Source organism: Ostrinia furnacalis, unplaced genomic scaffold (genome assembly GCF_004193835.3).
Source record: "Ostrinia furnacalis isolate ACB-3 unplaced genomic scaffold, ASM419383v2 OfSCF6001, whole genome shotgun sequence".
Classification (NCBI taxonomy): Eukaryota; Metazoa; Arthropoda; class Insecta; order Lepidoptera; family Crambidae; genus Ostrinia; species Ostrinia furnacalis.
The window spans coordinates 117,365-130,346 of record NW_021136240.1 but is presented as its reverse complement, the minus strand read 5'-3'; the positions used below and the strand labels follow the sequence as shown (position 1 = coordinate 130,346).

General features: G+C 36.0%; 1 protein-coding gene across 9 annotated transcripts in view; it reads left to right on the top strand.

Moving 5' to 3' along the window:
• Positions 1–12,982, top strand: part of l(2)gl (LLGL domain-containing protein l(2)gl) — a 60,567-nt gene that overhangs the window by 18,108 nt on the left and 29,477 nt on the right. For all 9 annotated transcript variants that reach the window (XM_028316972.1, XM_028316970.1, XM_028316973.1 and 6 more), the window contains exon 3: positions 11,660–11,837. In XM_028316972.1, the coding sequence (XP_028172773.1) occupies positions 11,660–11,837 (178 nt within the window). The remainder of the gene's footprint in view (positions 1–11,659; positions 11,838–12,982) is intronic.

Here is a 12,982-nt window from a genome sequence, read left to right as displayed (position 1 = left end):
CTTAAGAAAACGTACTTAGTCGGTTCGTTACGAAACCATTCATTTCCTAATTTTATTTTTACTCTTTAACATATCCAAGGCTGGATCAAAAGTTAACGTTTGCAAATTTTATCGTATGATACAATTTGGATTCAACTCGTACTAAGAAGTCTTAAAGCATACATGATTTTATGCGTAACATGTAGATCCTACTCTGCAATATTGTTGCTCTACAAAACGATGTCGTCAATGTTATAAAGAAAACCCCAAAAACGGGGAAGTTTTCCCGAAAATGAGCTAGACACAGCGAAAACGAGCTTAGCTTTGGTCCCCTGCGCCCATGAGTTAGTTTTTACGACAATGCCGGGACCATAACATCAGCCTTCACGGATCACAAGTGGCGAATGTGAAGGGTTTATGCCCCATATTTTGGTAAATAAGCAGCTATTTGTCACAGACTTTGACCGACAAACCTTTTTTATCCGTTTGATTTTAGCTGTTGCCAGTAAAAAGAGATGGGAGAACTCGCGTAGAAACTATCACAACCAAAGGTTGTATGAAACATAATAATAGAGCAATGTAAAATGTAATTTATTTGCTCTGTGGGAACTTAATTGCCTTTTGACAATTCATCGAAGCTGGCGTCAATTAAGTACCTACTCTATTATGCACTCGACAAAGCCGTTATCTCATTTTCTCTGTACAGAATAGTTCTTCAATGACGAAAAGTAAAGGGAAAAAGGTGGTATTCGTTTGCACGTAACGTCACTGCTTACCTATTGTATTTTACAAGCCGGTACATACACTGAATCTCAATGGATCCGCGGCTGACTCACGCGCGTGCCTGCGCAATCGCAATTGCCTGCATGTTTCACTGTGCCGCATTTTGTCCGGCTCTTATCTGCGATGGACGTTTTTAAATGCCATTTTCGTTTAATACAGGCTGCAATGTACAAAAAGAAGTAAAAGTTTGTACAAATAAGAAGAAATGCCAGCCAGAGTCATACTGTCACCAAAATCAAGAAAAAATCTTGGTCCGAATGTGGTGTGCTAACGTTACAAATAAATCATTACATGCCTTTTCTCAATAAAATTGAATGCCATTGGCGTGATATTGGTTGATTCATATTATTTTGTCATACGATAATGGCCGTGTGAGTTGTCGAACGGGTTATCTTAACCAGAATTGATCGAAGTGCTTCCTAAAATAGGTATTACAAATATGTATTTGAAATGCAGGTGACCTAATAAACTTCAATTATTACTAGAACTTTCTATATAAACTTATACAAGTGACGAAATGATAATTTATGTATTAAATACATTTATATGGTTCTCACATTAAAGCGTCAATGAAGTCACTGGAATGAATGACCAGTAAGTAATTGACTAGCGCCATGCCGTTAAAGGAATGTAGAGATGTTAATTCCATACTATCGATGAATTCAACTAGCAGTACATTTAATCTATAACATCACTGGTAAAAAACTACATCTAAAACTGATTATCCTTATAAAACATTCTATAGAATTGGCTCGATTAACATTGAATACAGTCGTCATTAATATTCTTCTGAGGAAGAGAAACCGAATCATGTTGGTTGATGACCTCGTTGCAGAACACAGCCTTTCTTTCCATTTAATTCCAGCCCAAGTATTATCTCATTCTACTCGTAGTAATGAAAAGTAACCACCATTCCTTTATCGATGTTGCCAGACATCATAGCCAACACTAGCTGGTATGGAGGAAGTACTCCGTATATAGAGCGGTATGATAGCCGCTGTTAACCGTTGGATTAGTCAAGATTGCAGATCAATTTACTTATGAACGAGTTAACTGTTTTGAGATTTACGTAACCTCTTATCATTGTAACCCTTAAAAGGATGAACTCTTATTAGGCTATCAAATTACTTCTCTGCAATGGATGGTATTAAGTTTTATTTTATTTAACTTGAATATAGGTAATGTTGCTCTGTTTACATGAGCTGTAACACTTTAAAAAGCATTAAAAATAAAGCATTTTATATGTCCTGAAGTAGTCCTCGCATTTTTCCTTTTCAGGAAGGATCGTACGTAACTGAACCTTTTGAAGATTCACCCTCATACATTTTAAGCTTCATTAAACCTCCAACCAAATTCGTCGCCCCTATACAAATGTGTGCCTTTCCTGATTAAAGACGGGCGATGACGGCACAAGACGAGGAACCCTCTGATGGGCTGTTTTATGGGGTTCTGTAATGGATCTTTCGGTTCCCCTCACTCTTCTATCCTGCTTGTTAAGAAAATTATTTTACGAAACAACTAAGTAACTTTATTCTTGCGTTTGGTAAAGAATGTTTTTTTATGCAAAACAAGGCAATTAATCTTAGAAAACTAATAAGTACAAAATACTCGTAAAAATCATGCCTAATTTGTAGAGACGAGACAGTCGAAATGTCTTAGCAGTTGGCTAGTCTCGTGTTTTATCAAGCGTGCAATTATGAAGACATTCAACACGGGTACGTCCCACTTTCAATGTAGCCAATGTCCAATATTTGGCAGAAACTGCACACTTACGTTTCGCATGCCAAATGTTACGCCACTAATCCTCGTTCATTCACACACGCTCACAATGGTCAGCGGCGCCCGCGCACGCCCGGAAGTATGGCAGGAAGCCGCCGGACTGTGACACCTCGCGGTGCGACTGCGAAGCCACGCGACTACATTGCGGTCGATGCTGTAGGCGCTTCACGTTTTGGGACTATTTACCGCTGTCGCTCATTTCATACCCTTGCGATGAATGAGAAGGATGAATGGATTCGAAACATATGTTAGCAAACATATTGTAGTGTGAGCCGATTACTTCTTAGCTGGAATTTTATTATTTATGGAGTAAACATTGCATATTATTGGTTTAATGTGACGTCTCTATGTAGCGTCGATATCAAATAAGTTTCCCATAGACCCAAGGGAATGTTTAAACAGGATCACGCAAATAATGGACAACAAACATCAAAAAGTCCCATTACTTTTTATATCAGTCGTTCAACAAAGCTCTACTATCCCCTTTTGAACCCCAATCAAGTGTAACTTTATCAATGCGGTGTGTACTCGACGAAACCACTGTCGTATGCACCCCTGCGCTGCGATCGACGCGGTTTCCCCGTTGCTTAGCGCTTCCCAGACGCCACACCCCACTAACTTCCACACTGCACCCATAACGCAATCATGGGTGTTCCCTGCCACTCGTGTTTTGTTTCACAATAACTGGTTTAGATCCGTTTAAGACCCCTAATGCGAATCCTTTACTGTGTAAAATGGGTGATAACCGCTGTAATCTATTGCAGGTAAGCAATTCTGCTTCAAAATGCAGCATTGTGAAAGTATAAATCAGAACTTTACAGTTTTTCAGCGTGCTTTTTTCGGCCTATTAACACATTATGTACTTAATTTTTATTTCATTGGAAACTCATCAGCATCTGTCATGCTCATTCATGTCTTGATTTTCTTTTGGTAAAGTCGACATGATGTATTTAGGAATACACCTATGATTTTTAAGATATAATGGTGCTTTATGCAATAACATTTAGATACATCGTTACATACGTGCACTTTAGTAAATTTCGGCTTTGTCAATTAGAATGCCAGAAGAAATAACAGAGAAAACTCGGATACATACCAAATTGATAGCGATTTAATAGTTATCTCACGTCTTATATGTATGTGCTTCGCTGATAGTAAATCTAATGGGTTAAATGTCGTTCTGCTGTTCATAAATCACTAAAGTAAGAATTGCAACCGCACAGTGTTGGCAATTACCGCTCGTTAAGTGACGTCACTTGGCATGGCCCGGTACTCTGTTTCAAAGATTTTATACATGTTATCAATATGCACTTCTATCTACTCGTAATAAGATCTATTTTCTTAATAGTCAAATGTTTTCAAAATATAGGATGTGCCGATTTGGAAGTATGACATCATATACTCGTAGGCGTATAATTCTAGACGTAGGGGCTCGTTTATGAGGCTGCATAAATTAGATCAACCCGTCATACGGCAACTGCATTACCTGTGTGATGTCATGCGTGTTATCAAATGAAACAAGATTGCCTTTTATGAGCAATGTGTCGCAAAATTAGAGTTAGGTTATGATGTCACTTACCTAAATATTTGTATTATTTTTTGTTCTTATATTTAATCGATGATAAAATGGTACCTTCTTTTGTCATTCATTTCATTCGTGGTCTCAATGGTTCACTAGATCTGTAAGGTCCCATACAAACAATGCATTTGACGACTTGCGATTCTGGCGTAAGCTCTAGAAATAAATCTTAGTAAATTTATTAATCTCTAGTAAATCACGGACTCGTAGAATGGTTACCAAACGCTATCTTTAGCCCGTGGAATTCACAGACGTTTTACACCTATTCCGCCGATAGTCCGATACGTAATCCGTGAACTATGTAATGTAACGCTCTAATTGACCGGGTGCCGCGTTTGATTAAAATCCAATCGGCCCGCGATGAATATGAATGAACGAACAGTATTATTTGCATCTCATTACCACCTGGCTGGCTAATTGCCCACGAAAATTTACATCGGATCACACTGAAGAGAGATAATTGGCTTTCCATGGAACAAAATGTCTATTAATTTACCAGGAAAATCTGGTGTTGTTTTTCCTTGTAAAAGCTGTTCCAACGTGACCCAAAAATGAATTTATACAACACTAGCGGCCGCCCGCGACTTCGTACGCGTGAATCCCATTTTTCCCGCTAATTCCCGTTCCCGTGGGAATTTCGGGAATTCCTTTCTTAGTGCACCTCTACGGTACCTAAGCTACGTCCCTTCCAAATTTCAAGTGCCTACGTTTAGCCGTTTAGGCTGTGCGTTGATCTGTCAGTCAGTCAGTCAGTTTCTCCTTTTATATATTTAGAAGATTGTTTAAAAAGGAAAACATTAAAAAAATGTGGCAATTATTTTTGACTCGTGATTCGTGACTGACGGGGTGAGGTTTGCAAAGAAAAATTCAAAAGTTTGCTTTGAGGCTCGAACAGATTTGTTATTTCATTGGTCACATAGAATCATGTGAATCACTGTCTCCCAATTAAACCCGTTGCGTTGCTTTTTGATAGCAACAATGGCTGGTTAGACAGCATTATCGTTATAATATTTTTAGACGCGGCGCACGACCGGTTCTATGCCGGTGCGCTATCTAGTCGATCGGCGGTGCAAGCGCACTCGGCGTATACGATAATGTAACAACTGATATTGAAACATAGAGATTGTGCTTAGAGTTAGCACCTTTACAAAACAATATCGACAGAACATATTATCTTTAGAAAACTTATAAACAAATATGACGATAGAAATAGTGTTGACATCGAGCTATCACGTAGGTACGAGTAAGTACTATGAAAATCGATAGAGCATAGTACTTGTACTTATTGTTAGTGTTGAGTATTCTACTTTCAGTAGATTCTCAGTGGAAGAGCTGTCGCTAGGCAAACGAAAGCTTCAAGTCTCACCTGAATCATTCGGTTTTTTTCTTTACAAATGGTGAAACATTCCATTACTTACTTTCAAAATGAATATCGTTTCACCAAGCCATTGTTTACGTTAAACTCAATTTATTTACAAGATAAACCACGAACGGTACAGCTTTTGATCGGAACTGACACTGATCTGACAAATGACAGCTGAGATGACAGAATAGTAACAGCTACTTACGCGTGCGCTTACGATGAGTCGTTGAAATCTTTTGTATGGGCAACTCTTGGAGTAAATATTTACGCTTTTAGCAGTGCCGACTATACTCGTACATACTATTGCTATAAAGACAACCCTATTCCCAGCTCGAGTAGTGTGTATATCTAAAAAACTACTAATTGCTTTTTTTTTCTTTGAAGACGTTAATCATTGCCTGTTGTTTTTCAGTATGATTTATTTTAAATCGGTCACCGGTCACGCGAATTACTTTGCGGAATGTCAATCGCGATGCCCGCTAGACCGTGAACCTTTATGCATAATATTCATTTGCTACCGGTTCAACCGCATTTCATAATATAGGCGCCAGCGTGCTCTACAAATGGGAAAATTACGCTTGATTTATTGAGAATGCTGTAAAATGATACGTTTTAAGAACTCCACTCCTTGAAAATTATAACTTTTTGAAAATGATATCATAATTTTTAACATAGTTATTCTTTATTTATTTTTATAAAGCGTTCTATTATGCTTCTCTACCTCTATTGTATGCATGATAAGCTTTCTAGCCGACCTCTTTAATAACTTACACATTCTCTAATGTAGGTTTTAGTTATTACCGCGTACCACAACTGTGTTCGTAATTATAGCTTTCCGCCTTCGTATAACGTAGAAGGTTCCCAACTTACAGTGAAAGCATTGTGTAATATTAAAGTTAATAACATATTATCTGTGCCAACATGAGTGTGTTAACAATGGATGATATAGCATCTAATTAGTTGGACTAAATATTTTATGTTAATGTTGCCTTTGAACAAAATGAATAGGTTAGGTCATTTACATCTGTGTATTACAGTTTACGTGTAGTAATTATTTACTCGTAGAAACCAAAACTCCAAATCACATTGTGAACCCAAATTCTATATCGGAGTTCCATTGGAAATGGCAATCGGCCCTGTGTGGGGACATAACGGGTTATTCCGTATTCGACCCATGATAACTCAACCCATTTCTTCACTCATCCCAAATTAGTATTCCTAGCTCTACCCATTACAGAATTTCGTTATTCTACCCAAATGCATTCCTCACTCAACCCAAAGTAAATATACCAAAAACAAGTATGGATAGCAAAACAACGTTTACTATTTGTCCAGAAATTTAATTATGATAAATACATACTAGTACATTTATTTTTATTTAAAAAAAAACATCATTGATACAATATACAAACATATTATGGGAAAACTTGCACTTTCAACAAACCGTTGTTAAAGGTAAAAGTGTGAGTTATTATCTTATTAACTGTTAAATGAGTAACCGATACCGCTTGCCAAGCGGCTTGTCCATCCATTGTTCACCCTTAAACCGGTTTTAATTGATTTGACAATGTTGCGAATCGGCCCTTATCAGTTTACCCCTAACTGACGTACGAAGTGCACCTATCTCGTGTTTAAAATGCATAACAATCGTGATGGTGACTTGTGTTATGTGGATACGCAACGAGGCCGTAAATTTTAAATGTACCTATATTTTGTCTTGTAAAAGTTTATAAATGATAGCTATTACATTGATGATTAAGTACCTATAGTAAAGAGTTTATTTTTATTTTAATGTAAATTAACAAATTAATAGTCTACAATGATTCCTTATTCGAAGTTGTTACATAAAGTCCATGTTGTTATAATAATATACAGCTGGAGTTAATGGTTCCTCTTTAATCTGTGATTTTTATTATAAGATTTTTAAAATGTGCATATATTTTGTTTTGTTAGAAAATGTTTAAAAATGTTGATTAACTTAAATATATCGAAGATTTTATTCTATTTTAAGGTAATTAAGAAACTTTGGTCAAATCATACCGCTCAAAACTTATACCGCGGGATTAGCTGTCCGTCCACATGAATACTTTTATTAAGATTTATAGTGGATTTATAGTAGATTTATATTAGATTCAAATTATGTAAGTTATGGTTCCTCTTTAATCTGTGATTTTTATTATAAGATTTTTAAAAAATGTATCTACTTTTTGTTTTGTTATGAAAAGTTATAGTTCTAATTGCATGTAGTCATTATTTTATTTGTGTCCTTTTGTGAAAAACGTTTTTCAAATATATTATTGTATCAGAACTCCTGTAGTTTTATTTAATAGCACGATCTTAACACAAAAATTAACGGAGCTTAAATTTCTAAAAACTATATTTTTATTCTGACCGTACATAAAAATGTTATATTTTTTAAGTAGTTTTAAAATGGGTTGAGCTAGGAATGTTTTTGGGGTGAATAAGGAACATAAAATTAAAAATTAGTTGTGGGTAGAGTAAGGAACAAAATTGGGTTGAGTAAGGAAAATAATGAGTGGGTTGAGTTTGTCGTGGGTCGAATACGGAATAACCCGACATAACTATTACACGATATCGAATCGAAATCAAACCTTATACTGTGTACATACACTGCTGTTACCTATTGGTAAATGAGCACGTGCTCTTACATAACGTGCATTACGGTTTATTATTATGACAAGTCATCATCCTCGGAACTGCGCTCTGTAGTTTTGTGATAAACCACGCAATTTAAAACACAAAACATTGTCTCACTCGCAAATTCCCACGTTTGCTGTCAATACTGCACGGTCACATACGTTCACAATTTGAACTCTATATCTAACGGTATAGACACCACATTATACTTCTTACACGGCCTTAACAGTACCGTGTATTGTGAATATTTTCGCCATGCATATGTATGACACATGATTCATTGCCTCACCGTTGTAATTTCTTTGATTTTTAACGAAGTACCTACTGTATTGTAGGAGTAGTTGACTTAATTACAATGTATGTGTGTTTTGAGTACTTTTGTTTTAACCCATTTAGCCCTACCGTACCCTATGTGGTACGGTATCTTTTTGAAAATATTTCGAAGTACCAATCTGTTGCTAATTTGTAAAAATGATTGTGACGGTAAGCTTAAAGTGATTATTTTACATAAAAATATTTTAAAATATGTTTTAACAAGTGGTTTCGGAAATATTTATGAAATTCCTCGACAGAAAACCAAAAAAAAATTTACAATGTATTTAAGAAGGTATAATTTCTTATTACTCATGGTAAATTATGTTATTTATCAATTTTATTTTAAAAATAGAGTACAATAGTTATCATGACTACAAAAAAAATATTATTCAGATTATTTTTATACGGTTTATTCCAGTCTAAAATAGGTGTACCGTATAAGGTACAGTAGGTCTATGCATGAGCAAATCATGCGAAAAAATATAATTAATATTTATTATTTTTATTTGTTTTAGGCTATTGAGCCTATTGATGCTTCACTATATTGCCACAACTCATGAAAAATTTGATAATTTCAGCAAACATAAAGCAGTCTTGGTATTTTTCTACTGCTGTCTTATCAGATAACCGCTAATGATGATCAGATTGACGAAGATTTAGGCGATAAAGATAGTGTCAATGTAAATAATAACCCTCAGAGTTTTCTTCGATGGATTTGCTAAATTTCCATCATCGTGTTGCTAAATGCGATTATGGATAGCACTAAACGTAACAAAACAGAAGAAGTCAGGTCTTCTTCAGCTATCCTCACTAACTTAGGAGAAGGTAGGAAAAAAGAACCAAATGTGGTTAGTATCACAGAAAACGTCTTACAAGATATGCCAAGTATGATATTAGTGATCATGTGATTTTATTTTTATTTTATATCATACAAAAATAAATAAAAATCTTCTTTGAACAACGACTATGTTTTGCTTGCATATAGACCTACAGTACCCTATATGGTACGGGCTCCCCACGGCCCCCTATTTATGGTTTTTTTTTTTTTTAATATTTTTTTCATGATTTTTAGGCTTCCCTTTGTAAGTTTTTGCTGAAAAAACGATATTTATTTACAAAAATAATTATCGGTCTAAATGGGTTAATAATTGCGAGTCCATGATTTTAATTTAAAAAAACTTCATAATAACATATTTTATTACATACCTAATTATTTATTTATTACTTACTGATATAGGTACCTACCTACTCGTTAAAGCAATCAACTAGTCCGTGATTAAACATCTTATCATTATTACCAAATTATAGTAATTGGTATTTTGTATGAAAATGATACGTTTTAAACAAAAAATTGACTTTGAAATTGACATTCGTTATCCAAAGTACGTTGTCATTTATAAATCCCAACAGACTAAATATTTAGACTATCTGCCTTAAAACGAATACGATAATCCGCATAAGTCTGGTTCTCATAACCCGTCAACAAATCTTCTTCAAATCTCTTTTTTCCTTCCTTTGCCAATTAAGCACGAGCTAGTTCAATGACCAAACCATTTAACACCATTGCTTTTTGCGACCCTTAAGGCTAATAGCACAGAATACATAATAGTAGCAACAGAAATTGCACTCCTTTGTGTAGGATCAGATGCCGACATTTTAACGGTAATAATAATAATGCAAAATATCCAACGCACATGGTGCATTCGAAATCGCACCTTACTACTACGCTCACAAGAGCGCATTTTTTTTGTGTTTAGAATTGATCTACGTCACCGCTCAAGCGTCAGGGTTGTATGAGCAAAGTAAAATAAATAAAAACTTAATTTTAAGAAGCATTTATTGTATTTACGATTAGAAAACTTTAATCTAGTGGAGTTTGTATAATCGTACCATCTCTAAAGTACCTATTAATAAACTTCAGTGTTGCGATAATTCGAAATTAAACAAACAGTTTTAAAAGGTGTAGTGTCGGAAAATAGACACGGTGAAGTAAAGTTAATGTTTTTTTAGCTAAAATAATTGTTTAAAAACTATATTTTTTGTCATAAGTATTTCAAAATAATTTATTATTTAAAAAGTGTAGTTTTTTTTATTTATTATTTAAATCACTACAGTTAATTATTATTCCTAAATATTACAATTTTTAATTAAAGAAGAATAACAGTGCTGTTGGAACAATAAACCTTGATTGCGACTATGATCGACCGAGCGTGTATAGATACGCGTGTCCAAACAGGCGCGTGGCGGCCCGGACTGATTTGCAACTTGAAGTTGTCGCGCGCTGTAGGTAATTATCTCGGCCGGCATAGGCGAGTGACGGAGGCCTGCTAATAGATAAAAGGTACAAAATGCAAACTTTACTCACTATACAATCTCTTCCATCCATACCGGTTTGGAAGTACATTATACGTGTAGTTCGTTGTATGAGTCATAGATACTACACGATTCACGTAAGCTGTGAGTACAGAGCCTCTCAAAGGTTGACTAAGTTAAAGTTCTTAAGTTAACGCAATACAGACTACAATTTAATTAAACCTTGGCTGTCTGTCGTCTGCCTCCTTACGTTTCGTGACCATTGTGTTGTCAGATGAAGGCGTCAAATAAGCAAAAAAAGTTATTTTGCCGATAATTACTTGCCTATTCGCATTTTTATTGGCATTACTTAACCTTCTACCGTTCGTGAATCACTCCCATTATTTATGCCCTTTGCCTATTTTGGCTGTGACTGGCCATTATTTGTCACCTGTATCAATATTGATCGAAAATCGTGATATTTGGGCTTAGCTCAACATTATTAATATCTATGAAAGAATAACACTGCTAAGAAACTTCACTTATGAAAAGTGCCTAAACTAGCTAAACTAACAAGGGTTTCGATCTGTCACTGAAACTTCATCGCTCGCACTTATTAGTATCAACCAAGACATGAGAAATTATTGACTCTCCATAATAAACTTCATCCCCTGATGAAAATTGACTCAGTTGTATATGTCAACGTGAAATTGTGAACTCTGTCAGTTTATAATATAACGCGTTAGATTGTAAACTAACAGTGGGTTAGGTTAGGTTAGATGGTAATTTAACTACGTCAGATTATAATCTGACGGAATTCACAATTTTACGGTGACATGTACATATAGACTGTGATTCGTACCCATAGCTAATAAAATTATTTACTCATAGTCTTCTCCGTTTGTCCACAGACAGTCCAGCACGGCTTCCCACACAGAGCGTCGGCGCTAGCATGGGACCCGCTTCTCAGGCTAGCGGCGCTCGGCACCGCCACAGGGGCCCTCAAAGTGTACGGCCGCCCCGGCGTCGAACTCTACGGACAACACACCAACCCAGACTCGGCCGTCACACAAATACACTTCATTCCTGGTAAGCTACTTTAATTTACCGGAAAATGTTGTACGACATTTAGGTTGCAGGCAACGCAGGACCGGTCGTTGTTGGGAGAGGCCTCTGTCCTGTAGATATCATTTGGTTGAAACGACGACCAATATAGGGGCGAATTTAAATAGCGGTGCTTTTATACCTTTAACATTAAGACCTCTACAGGGCAGTAACTATGCCCTGTTTACTATGTCACAATGTGCGCGGGAAACTGTGCAATTGTACGAACAATTTTAGATGGTATGAGAACTATGAGAAGCAAGAAAAACTTTCTACTTACTTCTTTTTATCGACTACTCTATTCGACGTAAACTTCAGGCCAACCTTGGTCTACTTTACTCTAATAACGCCTATGCGGGCACTTGCATTGCCCTATAATTACCGTACCGGACAAAGTATACAGTGCAACGATCGAAACTGCTATAAAAACTTTAATGTAAAATATTAAAAACCCGTCGGAAGTATCGTTTAAAAAACTTTAACCTAAAAGCGACATAATTTTAACACATTAATGTGACTTTTGGCTCATAAACATGATCCGTATATTAATTACTGTAATGCCATCGATTTCATCCCATCAAACTTGCATGCAACAATATCAGACGGATTAGGTTTCATAACCGTGTTACAAAGTGACTCATGCATGTTAGATGAGTCTTGTATAATATGGTAATCATATCACTGGTTTCCTCGTCGATATGTGACAAATTGTTTTTAACGGAAAACTTGTTTAGTTTCTGCTTATAGTCCAGTAGAATTAGCTTTTAAATCGGAAATAATTCCTACAAAAGATTTTATTGTTTTAATGGCTTCATTGGTTGCCCATTAAGACTCTCCTAAGTTTTCGACTTCGACGGAGTTGTGCTTAAGTGGTGGGGGCCCCCGAAAGGGGCATTTTTTCGGTTTTCCGGTTATACCGCGTAAAGGACTTACCCTATCAAAAAGTGGTCTTCATGACGGTTGAAGGGCACTTAATCCTGCATTGAATAAGACCAAATTCATATGTTTTGGACAAACCGTTCTCGCGCTAAAGTTCGGCAAAGTAGAAAATATACGTATAATTAATGACCCTCTCCACGTCCAATGGTTTGTTACCCACAGGCTTCCAAGTCTTGAAAAGGGCCACCTCA